This window comes from Herpailurus yagouaroundi, unplaced genomic scaffold, assembly GCF_014898765.1.
Source record: "Herpailurus yagouaroundi ecotype Mexico unplaced genomic scaffold, PumYag 139, whole genome shotgun sequence".
NCBI lineage: Eukaryota > Metazoa > Chordata > Mammalia > Carnivora > Felidae > Herpailurus > Herpailurus yagouaroundi.
This window is the reverse complement of record NW_024412394.1, coordinates 6,374,429-6,391,084: the sequence shown is the minus strand read 5'-3', so window position 1 is coordinate 6,391,084 and position 16,656 is coordinate 6,374,429. Positions and strand designations below refer to the sequence as shown.

At 37.9% G+C, this 16,656-nt stretch overlaps 1 protein-coding gene across 4 annotated transcripts in view; it reads left to right on the top strand.

The window, feature by feature from the left end:
- KIF6 (kinesin family member 6) overlaps positions 1 to 16,656 on the top strand; it is a 388,886-nt gene that overhangs the window by 83,996 nt on the left and 288,234 nt on the right. For 3 of the 4 annotated variants that reach the window (XM_040473403.1, XM_040473402.1, XM_040473404.1), the window contains one exon: positions 402 to 511. In XM_040473403.1, coding sequence (XP_040329337.1) covers positions 402 to 511 — 110 coding nt within the window. Of the gene's footprint in view, positions 1 to 401; positions 512 to 9,112; positions 9,118 to 11,717; positions 11,720 to 16,656 lie in introns of those variants that run through there. The other variant, XM_040473405.1, reaches the window with a different exon arrangement.

The following is a 16,656-nucleotide window of genomic DNA, read 5'->3' as shown; positions in this document are numbered from 1 at the left end:
GGCTATTCACAGAATGTAAGTTTATTTTTTCACAGTAACCTTTTTTTTTTTTTTTTGGAGGGGGTTCTGGAAAGTAAAAAATGGTGTGTTGTACATTTCTGCAACCAAGTTGGCTCATTTTAAGTGTATATTGACTCTTTATGTATAACGTGGAACCAATAAAAAAACAACAGACTAAAGTTGCTTGTAATCATGGGTGTTGGCTATTAAAAAAAAAAAGCTTCATGCATATGGTTACTGGCAACTTGAAAGTGTCACGAACTGAAAATGGAAACCATACAAAGTGAGGAGGGTAAAGAAGAGAAGCTGTGAGGAAACTATAGTGATAAATGTGTTCATCCTCCTCTGAGCTGAATCGTTATTTATAGCCATTAAATAACATCTTTCCCTTTTCCAATCAGGACAGCAGCACAATATATACAACGCGCATTTCCTATTTGGAAATCTACAATGAATGTGGTTATGATCTGTTGGATCCAAGACATGAAGCCTCCAGTTTGGAAGATTTGCCGTGAGTAGCAGAACAACAAAGAATGGGGGAAATTACTTTCAGATGTTCCTTTCAATTGTTTTCTTTGAAACTTTGTATGTTTCTGGTCTCAATCATAATTAACATACTGGATAACAGAATCTTTTTTGTAATATAATGGATATTTTTTTTTCAGTTATGACAAATAGACAGCAATGATGGGAACTAAAATTGCTTGAAACCCATTTCTTGGGAAAATCTCTTTTGGAGTTGGTACAAGAGAGTGCACTGAATGTTCTCGGACCTGGGGTAGAGTGGACTAGTGGGATATGCTGGTACTGCTTTACCTCTGCGGAGTCAGACCCTTTCCTCCTTCATTTGTGGCCTTTGTCTTAAGAGGGAGTTCAAATTAGGGCTCAAGCAACAATGAGAGACTGAAAGAAAGAAAATAAAACTTTGTTTTCCCCGTTGCTTCTCTATTGTAAGACTGACACTGAAAATCATTTTGTCAGATTGGCACTGATTGCTGCATGACTGAAATATAAACAGAGTCTTCAGAGCTTACCTACTGAGTAAGTTACCCTGCCAGCGTTTATTACTCACTGCTTGTTTGAATATCTGCCTGAATTACATATTAATTGATAATATTTCATATCCTTTTGTCCAGACATCTTCATATATCAGAAGTTGGTAGGGATGAACTGGGTGGTTCAGTTGGCTAAGCCTCCGACTTGTGATTTTGGCTCAGGTCATGATCTCATGGTTCATGAGATCAACCCCCACATCAGGCTCTGTGCTGACAATGCAGAGCCTGCTTGGGATTCTCTGTCCCCCTCTCTCTGCCCCTCCCCTTCTCTCTCTGTCTCTCTCTCTCTCAAAAATAAATAAATGAATAATAAAAATAAATAAAATAAATTTAAAAAGTTGGGACAGCCAAGAAAATGTATTTTAATTTTCTTAATATTCTAAAGCAATTTAAAAACACATATTAATCCTCTACCACAAAGATCAACAACCAATTGCTGGCTTGTTCTGGTTTGCAAAAGAAATAAGGAAATAATAAAGAAAATAAATTATACTCTTTACATCATCTTTGTACGTATTCTTCCTTTAATATTGACAGGGAGTTTTTATGTATCTCTTTTATGCCAATTGTATTTATTAGAGGGAGTTAGGAAAGGGGATTATTGTTGGTTTCTAAATATGTTAATTAAAGAATATAAGAAGAGAAAGGAAAGATCTGACTCCATGGAAGAAATTGGTCTTAAGGAAACTATTGGAATTAAGTTTACAGAGAGGTAAAATGTTCCTCAGAGGAAGGTTAGAAACAGCAACATTAAAAATATGAAGATGTAGTCAGAAAGGCCATGTGTTGAGGAGTCATGTGAGATAAAAGCAGAAAGGCTAACAGAAGCCAGCTTTTGAGGTACTTGAATGGTGGGCTTTTGCTGTGAGATTGATTATTACTCTAATAGGCTTTTAAATTAATTTTCTAGCCTCCAGTCTAACCTGTGTACCTCTAGGCTAAATCCGGATTAAAATTGCTTTTAACAAGTCATATCTACACTGAAGAACTTGAAACCTGCTTAGCAATATTCCAGAAATGAAAGTCTTGGATATGACAAACATGGAGGAAGAGAAAGAAGTTTGAGAGATACGCATTAAAAAAAATAAATAGATGATAACTAGCTAGCTAGTTAGATAGAAATCAAATAAATTGATTATGCCTCTCACCTTGGATTTGATTGGATTTGAAACAAAGGTGAATTACAGCAGGTTGGTTCTCTGTATTTTACTGATTGAGAAGAGTAAACTCAGAGAGGTATGACTTTTCCAGGGTGTCAAAACTAATCTGTTAATTGTAGAGCAAGAATTAAAAACCACAAGGGCATCTGGGTGGCTCACTCAGTTGAGCATCCGACTTTGGCTCAAGTCATGATCTCACTGTTGGTGAGTTTGAGCCCTGTGTTGGGTTCTGTGCGGACAGCTTAGAGCCTGGAGCCTAGTTCAGATTCTCTCTCTCTCTCTCTCTCTCTCTCTCTCTCTCTCTCTCCCTCCCTCTCTCTCTCTGTCTCTCTCTCACACACACATACACCCACAAAATAAATAAACATTAAAAAAATTGAAAAGTACATACTCTCACTTTCATGCCAGAGTAGCAAAAATAGCTTCAGGATTTTACCATGGGGCCCAGAGAATTGGAGTCATTGACTAAAAAGGTGATTTCTGTTAGAAAACTTGATTGGTGATGGTATTGAGTTTCATATACATAACTTTTGTGGCTAAGAGTACCTTACTAGATGTTTACAATAACTTCCTCAGAGGTAGGAAGTATGCCTTACCTGAGTTGGTAGTCTCTCTACCACTAGGCCAAAGTAAGTTCTTAAGATTTAAAAAAATTATCTGTTAAATTGAAACTATAAAGTAGAATTTTTGAAGATGAAAATATAAAGGAACAACAGCATGAGCTCTGTGAATCAGAGTCTAATGGACATAATTGGGTGCAACCTGACTATGAGAACTAGGAATGAGAAAAGTCGTTGACTTCTAAGAGAGGCAGTGTAATATATAGTCAAGAGCACTTGATTACAAGTCAGGACATTTGGGTTCTAGTCCCAACCCCTCAATCTTAGATACATTTTTTCACTTTTCTGGGTTTCTCATGGTCTATAAAATGTGGGCATTGGGTTATATAATATTTAACAGCCTTTTGGAGGTCAAAGATTGGCGACCTCACAGAATAGGACTTCTTTGGTGACTCTTTTCCCCTTCACAAAAAAATAAGAAGTGATGTAGATATCTTGTATTTTCCTCCTAGAGAGGAGCCTTCTGCCTCTTGAAAGCAAGGACAATGCTTTAATTCAGTCTGTGTCTCTGTGTTTCCTGATATGCCTGGCATTTAGTGGTGGATCTCAAGGTCGATCAGATTGTCTCGGTAGATGTCACTAGCTTTCTACCTTAAACTACTGCTCTTCTTTGGTAGCTTCATCCTCTTGTTGGAGAATGAGTTCACTGACTCAAGTCAGAAGTGACCTCAATTACAAAACAGATGTTTTCAGTGAACTACTGCCCTCCCCCATACAAAAGTGGACAGAAAGATGTTCTTCTTACATTTTGGAATGTAATTACATGAAAACAAATCCATTAAAATAAAAATGAAAAGATTCTCATTATGAAAGAAGACTCCCATATCCCAGGAGTATAGTTTATTTACTTCAAATATATTCAGGACAATTGAATTCCAAAACAATTCAAGAACAGCATAGTCTTTTGGTGTGGGGATGATGGGATTTGACTGGTATTGAGTCTGCTGGTTTTCTGGGGATTTTAGAGAGTTTGCCTTTTACTAAGATTATCAAGTAATTCTTTATAATAGAATGTGACTTTTGCTGTACCTGGATTAGATTAAGAGTATGTACTGTTAATCTGGTTTCATACACTCTTGAACTGGGACGAGCTCTAACCCCACAATCTTATCCATCTGATTGACTGGTTCATTGTTGTGAGCTGGAATGTCCCAGATACTCTGACTGTGATCCAAAAATAATAGGCAAAGTGTCTGTTGACTTTGGTTCTCTCTTGTGGTCATCCATTTGAGGGACAATGGCAAGATACACATTGTAGCCCTTTGACATTCTTATACGTGGCATAACCATGTCTAATCAAATTCAAGGTCAATTTGATGTTGCACAACAATAGCCATCAGTAACAGGTTTCTTACTACTGAGCAACACAGCTTCCTCCAAATCACCTGCTGGACGTTCTTCTCATGGGGCACTCTGTCTTTTCTGATCCTTGTTTTTTACACTCTAATGAGTTCCAACTCTGCTGTTACTGAAACATTTGCCTATAGACTGCCTGTGGACTTTGTATATATAATGTCAGGGGATTGGACTAAAGTCAATTGCTTCTTTCAAAAGTTGCTGTAGTCATTTGGCAAGGAGTTTTTAGATACAACATTAAAAGCATGATCTGTGAAAGAAGAAATAGATGCGTTGAGATTCATTAAAATGAAAAACTTCTGCTCTCTGAAAGACACTGTCAAGAGAATAAAAAGACAACCCAGAGACTGAGAGCAAATATTTATCAAACACATATCTGATAAAGGACTTACATCTAAAATATACAAAGAGCTCTTAAAACTCAGCAACCAGAAAACTAACAAGCCAATGAAGAAATGAGAAAAAGCTCTGAACAGACAGCTTACCAAAGAAGCTAAGCATCTGAGAAGATGCTCCACATCATCTGTCATTTGGGAATTGCTAATTAAAACTACTATGTACCTACTAGAATGGCAAAAACCTAAAAAACTGGCAATACCAAATGCTGAGAAGAATGTAGAGCAGCTGGAATGCTCATTCATTGCTGGAGGAAATGCAATATGCTACATTTTATTTATTTATTTATTTATTTATTTATTTATTTAATTTATTTATTTAATTAATTAATTAACTTATTTATTTATTTGAGAGAGAGCGTGCGCATGCATGCCCAAGTGAGGGAAGGGCAGAGGGAGAGGGAGAGAACCTCGAGCAGGCTTTACACTCCACTGAGCAGGCTCTACACTCCATGCAGAACTTGATGCAGGACTCAATCCCATGGCCCTGGGGTCACTATCTGAGCTGAAGTTAAGAGTCAGACAGACGCTCAACCAACTGACCCACCCAGGTGCCCTGGTATGGCTATTTTAAAAGATGACGTCAGTTTCTTAAAAAACAAACATAGTTCTTAGGATAGGATCCAGCAGTTATACTTCTGGGTATTTAACCAAATAAATTGAAAACTTATGTCAGTACAGAAACCTGCCCATGAATGGATATATCAGCCTTATTCATAATTGCCAAGAGCTGGAAGCAACCAACATGTCCTACATTAGGCAAATAGAAGAACAAACTGTGATACATCCATGCAGTGGAACATTATTTGGCAATAAAAAGAAAAGCGCTATTAAGCCACAGAAGACACACAAAGTCTATATACTGTGTGATTCCAAGTATTTGACATTGTGGAAAAGGAAGAACTATAGATACAGTAGGAAGAGCACTAGTTGCTGGTGGTTGGGATGGGGAAAGGTACAGGGATGAATAGGTGAAGCACAGGGGACTTTTTGGGCAGTGAAACTATTCTATCTGATAGTATAATGGTGGGTCACTTGTCCAAACTCATAGAATGTATACCACCTAGAGTGAACCCTAATAGAAGCTATGGGCCTTTAGTTAACAAAACAACAGTGGCGAAAAGGAACGAACTATTCATACATTTAACAGCTTGGATGAATCTCCAGGGAATTATACCGAGTGAAAAAAGCCAATCCCAAAAGGTCATATGATGTAGGATTTATTTATATAATATTTTTTAAATGACAAAATTATAGAACTAGATAACAGATGAGTGGTTGACAGGAGTTAGGGAGGGAAGTGGGGATGGTTATACAAGGCCAGTGAGAGATCCTTATGGTCATGGACTATTCTGTTTCTCAACTGTGACTGTGGATACACAAAACTACTCATGTGATTAAATCCCATAGAATTAAACACACACACACACACACACACACACACACACACACACACACAACTGGGACATCTGAATAAGATCAGTGGATTCTATCAATGTCAGTGTCCTAGTAGTGATATTTTAATATAGTTTTACATGACGTTATCATTGGGAAAAACTGGGTAATGGGTGCGTTATTTCTTATAGCTGCATGCAAATCTACAATGTTCACAAAACAAGTTTAATTAAAAATAATTGTCTATATATTTGTGTGTGTATATATATATGCATACACACACGTGTATTCAATGCATTCTGTATTTAGCAATTTAAATGAAAATAAAACATCTATTTTTGAAAGTCTTTATGTCATATGCTATAAAGAGAATATAGTTAGAATCTAAGTATGTCTTATGGAGTAAAACAGTATAACTACTGGTCTTAACCATAGGGAAAATAGTCACCTTACTTAAGTGTAATTTTAGTATTCCTAAATAGGGATGCATAATGCATTTAAGTTTCCAAAGATGGTCATGGTTATTACTGTTAGCAAAAAGTCAGTAAACTCCAGCATCCAGTATTGCAGTCTTGGCTTTGTTGTAAAATAATTTGTTGCCAAAGGAAAACGAATAGATGGATGTTAAATTTAATTCATCAAATTGCCATGCCCACTGGATATGAAACACTCTCAAGTGTTGCAGGAGTTACAAAAAAAGACGAATGCAGTGTCTGCCCTCATGGCTTACATTCTGGTCATGTGGAATCATTCATTTATTCAACAAACATTTATAGAGATCCATCTTGATTCCACATACTGTGCTAGGTAGGCACTGACTTTACTGACATAGTCTTTACTTTTCCTGGACCTCACAGCAGAGTGGGGAAAACTAGTATAAAATAGCATAAGGTAGAATATGAAAAACATCATAAGAAAGGCACAAAGAATGACTAGGGCTTAAAGAAGGAAGAAACGACATCAGGTCAAGTGATATGGAAGAGATTCCCATAGAAGGTGGTACATGAGATAGTCCTTGAGGGAAGGGGTAAGACTTGGGGCAGTGGAGTGTGGCCTTCATGTGGAAACAAAAACAAAGGTAGGGAAGAGCACTGAGCTTGTTCTGTGACAGTTAAGAGACCTGTTTGACTGGACCCCAGGAAGGGAGTAGGTGGGAACATTGAGACAGAAAAGTAGGAATGCCAGGATTTGGCAGGAAGGTGTAGCCCTCAGAGATTTTTATTCAAGGGTAGAGCAGCTTGGAACTGCCTTTTAGGAAGAAAAATCACTCAGTAGCACGTAAGGCTAGAATGAGATGGATGGGAGTCAGGCCGCAGTGCATTGTGGGAAGTTATTAGGATCATCTTGGTGGCAGTGGGAGTAAAAAGGAGGGACAGAATTGGAATACATAATCCAGTGGCTTGAAATTTACCTATGTGTGAGAATATAACTATGTAGGAGAATCACCTAGATGTTGTTTAAAAAAGCAGATTGTTGGCCCCCACCTCCAGAAAATTCAAATATGTTTGAATAAGCAGCCCAGGTGATTCCAATGCAGGTGGTCTGTATTAATCCCTTCCCTCATCCACCTAGGAAAAGTTCTTTTTAGAGATACCAGAAAAAATCTCTCCGTGAGGGAAATGGGCACCTGTTGTGTGCTGGTCCCTATCGTAGGGACTTTAAATGCAGTATCTCATTTGAGGAGGTAGGTATCATAATCTATGCTTTATGGATGACTAACCTGAGGTTCACTTAGATAGTGTGATATTTCCCTAAGATTCCACGTCTGCCAAGAGATGGACCAGGATATTTACCTCCGTCCATCAAACATCAGACCTGGGGGTTCTGGTGCTCTTGCCCAGGAGATCCATGTATCCTGGCATTCCATCTGAGCTCTGAGAAGACTGTGTTTCTGGGCTTCTTCAGGGCTCTGGAACCTCTTGTGTGAGCCACAACTTTGAGTCCTTCTCAGCTCTGTCTGTTTTGTGTCGGACACTCTGCAAGGCTCTGAGAGTACCTCAAAGGGGGCTAGTTTAGTAGAACAGACTCATAAAAAGATCATTTCAGACTTATGTAGTGAGTGATAAGATGCCCTGGGTTCTTTAAGGGCATGAGGGAGGATACTGATTTCCGCCTGGGAGTTCAAAGAAGGCTGGAGAAAAACTCTGCCTCATTATGGTCTTCAACCTCAGCTAAGCCCTCAGCCTGCTAAGCAGTGTCTTCATACACCTAATGATTTTTCTCCCTGTCCCCACAATAGTTACATCAAATGCCTGTCTCTTTTGTCACACACTGTGTGCCCCAATCCTCTTCCACACCACTTGGATCCTCACCTCAGACAGACTATCGAAGCTGCCAAATAGGAATTACCCCAACTTGCTGCCTCCTACCCTGCTTCCCACTCACCTCCTTCCCTCTAGCTCCAGGAAACTGTCCTTTTGAAAGCCAATCTTTCCACTTATGCCTAGGACTCTCCTTGGATTGGCCACAAATCTACTTTATTTGGCCTACACATTTCATGTTTAAAATTTTTGAATTTAGTGCCTTTAGCTGAAGCATACATCCTTCAGTTCTTATTTCTACCTGTTGTATTATGTTTTTTTCATTTGTGTTATTTTTCTGGTCCCATTGAGCATTTGAACAGATTCTGGGCCTATAAGCATAGATCTCAAAGTTAAAACGAACTCCAGTCTTTTCTTCAGCTGATTCCATTACTGATACAGCTGGGAGGCAACTTCTTGAGAAGCAGCGGTGCTGTCCTCCGGGATGATCTGAGCAAGTGGCCAGTGACTAGTGATGGTCACTTATATTCTGTGTCCTTCATGGATTGGCCAGGAACTGTGTTTCTTAGAGAAACGGGACATTGTCAGTGACCATAGCAGAGGGAATAGAGAGCCTTCCCAGCCTGAAAATGACACACTTCTACCCAAAGCCTGTCCTTCTAGCATAATCTCAAAAGCAAGTTGACTTCCCCTACTGTGAATGGCTGGTTGAAAGAAATCATTCTTAACATCTGAAATATCTTATATAGGAGGCTGTCTTTGTCAGCTCAGCTATGAGAACAATGTACCATAGACGAGGTGGCTTAAACAGCAGACACTTATTTCTTACAGTTCTAGAGACTGGGAAGTCCCATATCAAGGAACTGGCAGATTTGGTTCCTGGTGAGAGCTGTCTTCCTGGGTAATAGATAGCTTTCTTCTTGTTATGTCCTTACATGGTGGAGAGAGAGAGAGAGCACGCATGTGCTCTAGTCTCTTTCTCTTCTTATAAGGGCACTGATCCCATCATGGGAACCCCATCCTCGTGACCTTATCTAAACCTCATTTGGTGTAGTCTGATAATTTTCCAATCTGTTTTAAATTTTGAGTATAAAAGCAAAACCATAGGATTACCTAAAAAAGTGTTGAATAATTTTGGCTTGCTTGGTCACTCTGTTCTATCACTCTGAAGAACACACGGGGTTTGGAAACACATCTGACTATTACAGCTCAACTAATAGAGAAAAAGTAATTAAAATTATTTGAGAGTGTCAATATCATATATACCGAGCATTTACTAGATGCCAGAAATCTCAGTGAGCTCTTTGAGGCATTATAAGGAATTTAAACTGTATGCTTATCCTCAACTTAACATTTTGTTGGAAAATGCAGCATGCACATGAAACACCTCAGGAAACTTTTACAAAATACAACTGCTGTCAACTGTCCAGTTAATAATGTGTGTACATGCAAAAAAGGCATACAAGTCATTTAGAGTTACAGTAGTCTTACGAATAGAGCCGCGTCAACCAATAATCCCCTGTCATAGCCCACTTCCTCAGTGATTTCGTAATTTTATTGGCATAAGCCAAGATCAAAGTTCTGACTGCGCTAAGATCTGGCCGTGCTGCTGGTGGGAGTAGTGCTGAGTCAGCCTAGAGGGAGGACACATGGGGAAGAACCTTTTGAATGAAATCTAGGTGAGGGAGGGGAAGAGGTTCCATTAGAAAGCTAGAGGGCTCATCTGGACCAGATGATAAGTGTCGCAGGTAGTGTATTAATCTCCCAGCTCTGAAACTTCTATAGCAGTTAGCCTACATATTATAATTATTTTTTAATATAATTTATTGTCAAATTAACTAACATACAGCGTATACAGTGTGCTCTTGGCTTCGAGAGTAAGATTCTCATGATTCATCGCTTACATACAACACCCAGTGCTCATCCCAACAAGTGCCCTCCTCAATACCCATCACCTATTTTCCCCTCTCCCTCCCAGCCCATCAACCCTCAGTTTGCTGTCTGTATTTAAGAGTCTTTTGTGGTTTGCCTCCCTCCCTCCCTCTCTGTTTGAAACTAATTTTTCTCCTTCCCCCATAGTCCTCTGTTAAGTTTCTCAAATTACATGTAGGAGTAAAAACATATGATATCTGTCTTTCTCTGACTGACTTATTTCATTTAGCATAATACTCTTCAGTTCCATCCAGGTTGTTGCAAATGGCAGGATTTCATTCTTTCTCATTGCCAAGTAGTATTCCATTGTATATGTAAACCACATCTTCTTTATCCATTCATTGCTTGATGGGCATTACAGCTCTTTCCATAATTTGGCTATTGTTGCTCTGGAAAACAGTGTGAAGTTTCCTCAAAAATTAAAAATAGAATCACCCTATGACCCGACAATGGTACTACTAGGAATTTATCCAAAGCCTATGTATTGTTTGGCTAACTATAATTGACCTTGTGTCTTCTGATTGAGTTCTGGGACAGTTGAAGACATTTTTCAAAGTGAAAGTTACTGTGAACCAGAGATCAGACTGATGCTACTCAGGCTGGCTGATCACCTATTATCTTTGAGTACATATCTGACTTAATCTAAGAAGGAAACCCTAGGAATAACCCAGTTACAATAGCAAAAGAAGGTAAAACACTCAGGAAATGTTCAGGGTCTTTGTGAAGATAATGCATTTTTTGGTGAGAAATGAAAGAAGTTTGAAGATAAATGGAGAGCTGTTAATCTGGTTCTGAAGGAGAAGTGTGAATACCTTGAAGAGGTCAGTTCTTTCCATAGGTAGAGGTTCAGTGAAATTGAGAGCAAAATCTCAAAGACTTTAAAAAACAGGAAGGAGTCCAGAGTTTATCTGAAAGGATAAACTACCAAGAAGAGCAAATAAATGCCTGAAACATAGAGAAATAAAAGAGGACTAGTGATGCCATGTATTCAAATTAGGTAAAACTCTAATAATGAGATCGTGTTGTACCACTTTGGAATTAGATAAAGACGTGAGAACAGATAAACCAGAATCAGATCCTGTACCATGCCACTATTTAATGTGGACAAAAGGAAGTTATTCATGGGGCGCCTGGGTGGCGCAGTCGGTTAAGCGTCCGACTTCAGCCAGGTCACGATCTCGCGGTCCGTGAGTTCGAGCCCCGCGTCAGGCTCTGGGCTGATGGCTCAGAGCCTGGAGCCTGTTTCCCATTCTGTGTCTCCCTCTCTCTCTGCCCCTCCCCCGTGCATGCTCTGTCTCTCTCTATCCCAAAAATAAATAAAGGTTGGAAGTTATTCAGTCACTGGTATTGAACATTTTTGTTAGTAAACTAACTAACAACTGCTTATGACAACAGACCAATTTACAGTGGCTTAACCAAATTGTCTGTCTGCCCCCACCCTGCCCCAACCCTGCACACACACGTAAGGGTTCTCAAGTTTGGAGCCACAGCTGCTGGGGAAGCTCCAGGATGCACTAGGCCTTCCTTTTATCATTCAGCTGAGCCGTTCTCAGCAGTAACTCTAGTCCTGCTGCAGAATGACTACCGTGCCTTCAGCATCACATCCACATTTCCGGAAGAAAAAAATAAGGAAAGGGGCATGTGTTAGTTGAGGCTGCCCCTTTAAGAGTCTTTCCCAGAAGCTCTATCCTTTGACTTCATCTTTACTAGTCACTGACCAGAATTATGTTACATGGCCAGTTGTAGTTGCAAGGGAGTCTGGGAAAGTCTAGTATTTTAAAATAATTCCCTGAACACAAATCAGAGCTTAATATTTACACAGAAGGGGAGGACAGATCCCATATAGTCAGCCTGCAATGTGAGTCGCAATTAGTTACCCGGAGGAAAAAAAAAAATTCATGTGGATCCCTTATTTCTTTCTCTGCACCTGCATCCTAAAAAATAGAGGAAAATATATTATTAATATTAAAGGATATAATATGCATGCACTTATACCACAAATCTGCAACATATGCATAAGAAAATAGCTTTAAAGAAATACATCAGTGTATTATCATTATCCTTGTGATGGGACTCTGTTTTTGTCTTTTAAAACTCTACTTTTTAGAATTTTTAAACATTTTTACAGAAGCATGTATGACTTTTATAGTTGGAAAAATAATGAACTTTATGTTAAAATGAAAAGAAATAATGATAAATAAACTCAGAACTGGTCAAATGCAATAGCATAATCTGAGAGGTGTATAAATCTGTTTACCTGACAGAGGAAGTACTATGGTTTTCCAAAATTAGAAATCCATGGCCTCTAAATCTATTTACTCCTATAATTTACCCAAATGTGGACAACTTGACCACATAATTTTGATGATACAACCATGCAATCTGAATGAGAAAGCAAGTATTAGTGAAAATGAGAGGAGAAATATCTTCTTTGGAAACAAAAAAAAGTTGGTAGCTCTGAAAAAGGCACATTTTTTCGTGTGTGGCTCTACAGTAACTATATGGAATTAGGTCAAAGAAGACATTTATTAAACGATGAGTTATTTGAGTCTGGAGCACCAGAAGGAACATGATATATATGGCTGAATATAATTGGAAATTAGCAAAGGGTACTGGTGTAAGAAGGAGAATAGCAAGCATAGTATTTGACGCGTAAAATATTATCTTTTGTACAGTTGTGCAAATGATGATTGCCTATAAGCAATAAAGCACAGTAAGCCCTGGTTATGTACATTAGATTTGGGGGCCATTGGTTTATTGGTGGTTGCACAGTGATATTGTTTGGGGGTGAGGAGAGTTTGGTTAGTTTAATAAAATACAGAAAAGTGACCTTATCAAGTTATTAACAATCTAAAAATTTATCATATTTGGATACAATTTTGGAAAAAAAATAGAAATGAAAGAATGTTTCATGTGTATACTAAATCTCAGTGAAGTAGTTAAATGACAGTAACCAATAAATAAATGAATATAACCATCTGTGAGCAGAGTGTTGGTTCTCCCACACAGTAATTGTAGCTGGCATGATTCTGCCTTTGCCTATCATGGGTAATTCTCATTTTGGTCTTCCTTCTCCACAGCAGTGGCCAACAGCTTCCAGTTCTCTGTCTCGAGTTCTTTTGATGATATTTGTTTTCATAGCATTTGAAAGCACGAGCACAGTATTAGATTACATTAGATGACTTAATCCTTGCTCATTTTCAGACAGGGAATGAATCATGTACAGGTGTTGGCATCTCAGAAATGGCAGACCCGTGGAAGTAGAATAACATTAGGGTGTTGGTTAGGTTCTTTGGGAAATCAAATGGATAGGAGTTCAAATCTAATAATGTTCCAATTTAACAACATGGGTAAATTATAAACAGTAATAATAGGATTTAGGAGAGGATATGTACCAGCTGAAATAAAAGACATTGATATGGATAGCAAGCATTCATCACAACATTCACTCACAATAATTTGCAGCTTTGAATTTGGACTTGTTCTTTTTCTGATAAAGCATTTCATTTGTTAGTATACCACGTGTCTCTTTTAAAAAGTTAAAACCAAGTTTTTTTTTCATAAAGACTTAATTTAAAAAATTTTTTTTTCAACGTTTATTTATTTTTGGGACAGAGAGAGACAGAGCATGAACGGGGGAGGGGCAGAGAGACAGGGAGACACAGAATCGGAAACAGGCTCCAGGTTCTGAGCCATCAGCCCAGAGCCTGACGCAGGGCTCGAACTCACGGACCGCGAGATCGTGACCTGGCTGAAGTCGGACGCTTAACCGACTGCGCCACCCAGGCGCCCCATAAAGACTTAATTTTTAAAAGCAGTTTCAAGTTTACAACAAAATTGAGAAGAAGGCACAGAAAATTTCCATACACCTCTGCCTTTACACATGCATAGCCTTCCCCACCACTCACCAGCATGATATATTTGTTACAAAAAATGAGCTTAAATGGACACATCAAAATCACCCAAAGTCCATAGTTTACCTTAGGTTCCACTCTTGGTATTGTATGTTCTGAGAGTTTGGACAAATGTATAATGGCATATATCCATTATGATAATAACATACAGAGCATTGTCACTGCGCTAAAAATCCTCTGTGCTCTGACTAGTTATCCCTCCGCTGCTACCTCTTACCCTTGGCAACCAATGACCTTTTTACTGTCTCCATAGTTTTGCCTTTGCCAAAATGTCATATAGTTGGAATCATACAGAATGTAGCCTTTTCTTACTGATTCCTTTCACTTAGTAATATGTATTTAAGGTGCCTCCATGTGTTTTCATGACATGATGGCTCATTTCTTTTCAGTGCTTAATTATATTCCATTGTCTGGATGTACCAAAATTGATTTATCCCTTCATCTACTAAAGGACATTTTGGTGGCTTCCAAGTTTTGACAGTTATGAATAAAGCTGCTACAAACATCCATGTGCAGGTTTTTGTGTGAACATAAGTTTTCATCCCTTTGGAGTAAATACCAAGGAACATGATTGCTGGATTGGCGGTCATGATGCATATGGTAAGAGCATGTTTAATTTTATAAGAAATAGCCAAACTGTCTTCCAAAGTGGCTGTACCATTCTGCATCCCCACTAGCAGTGAATGAGATCACTGCACATTACTGATAAGGGCCAGCATTTGATGTTATTAATGTTCTAGATTTGGGCCATTCTGTTAGGTGTGTAGTGGTATCTCATTTTAATCTGTGTTTCTTTGATGAAATAAGATGTGGATCATGATTTCACATGCCTTATTTTCCATCTGTATATCTTGTTGGAGAAGGCATCTGTTAAGGTCTTTGGCCCATTTTTGAATTCGATTTTCTGTTTGCTTATTGCTGAGTTTTCAAAGTACTTTGTATATTTTGGATAACAGTTCTTTTTCAGACATTATTTTTTGTAGTGTAGAAGTTTTTAATTTTAATGAAGTCCAATTTATCAATTATTTCTTTCATGAATCATGCCTTTGGTGTTGCATATAAAAAAAAAACATCACCATACCGAAGGTCATCTAGGTTTTCTCCTGTGTTATTTTCTAGGAGTTTTATAGTTTTGTATATTACATTTAAGTACATGAACCATTTGGAGTTTACTTTGGTGAAGGGTGTAAAGTCTGTGTCTAGTTTCGTTTTTGTTTTCTTGGATGTGGATGTCCAATTGTTGCAGCACCATTTGTTAAAGAGACTATTTTTGCTCCATGGTATTGTCTTTCCTCCTTTGCCAAACATCAACTTACTATATCCATGTGGGTCTATTTCTGGGCTCTCTATTTTGTTCCATTTATCTGTTTGTCTTTGCTTTTACCAATATCACACTGTCCTGATTACTGTAGCTTTATAGTAAATCTTGAAGTCAGGTAATATTGGTCATCCAACTTTGTTTTCCTTCAGTATTATTTTTGCTATCTGGGGTCCTTTGTGTCTCCATATAAACTGTAGAATTACCTTTTTGATATCCACAAACAACTAGGATTTTATTGGGATTGCACTGAATCTATAGAAAATTTGGGAAGAACTGACATCTGGACAATATTGAGTCTTCCTATCCATGAACATGGAATACCTCTTCTTTTATTTAGTTCTTTGGTTTCTTTCATCAAAGTTTTGTAGTTTTCCTCATATAGATCTTGAGTGCATTATTTTAGATTTGTACTTAAGTATTTTTTTTTTAGATGCTAAATGTAAATGGTATTGTATTTTCAATTTCAAATTCTCTTTATTCATTTCTGGTGTATAATAAAGCAACTAACTTTTGTATATTAACCTTATTAGTCTAGGAGTTGTTTTGTCAATTCTTTCACTATTCTACATAGATGATCATGTCATCTGTGAACAGAAATAGCTTTAGGTCTCTCTTCCCAATCTGTTTACCTTTATTCCCTTTTCTTGCATTATTGCATTCACAAGGATTTCCAGTACAATATTGAAAAGCAGTGGTAAGAGGGACACCTTTGCCTTGTATCTGATCTTAGTGGAAATGCCTTGACTTTCTCACCATTAATTACGATGTTAGCTGAAGGTTTGGGGGAGTAGTCTTTATTAAGTTGAGACGGTTCCCCTCTATTACTTGTTTATTGAGAGTTTTTATAGTAAATAGGTGTTGGATTTTGTCACTTTTTCTGTCCTATTGACATGATCATGTGGTTTTTTGTTTTTAGCCTTTATATAATGGATTACATGAATTGACTTTTGAATGTTGAACTGACCATACATACTTGGGATATATGCCACTTGGTTGTGGCATATAATTCTCTTTACACTTTGTTGGATTTGATTTGCTAAAATTTTGTTGAGGATTTTTGCATCTGTGTTTATGAGACTATATTAGTCTATAGTTTTCTTGCAATGTTTTTGTATATTTTTGTTATTAGGTAATGCTGACCTCATAAAATGAGTTAGGAAATATTTCTTCTGCTTCTGTCCTCTGAAAGAGATTGTAGAAAATTGGTATAATTTCTTCCTTAAATATTTGCTAGAGAACCTGGTATT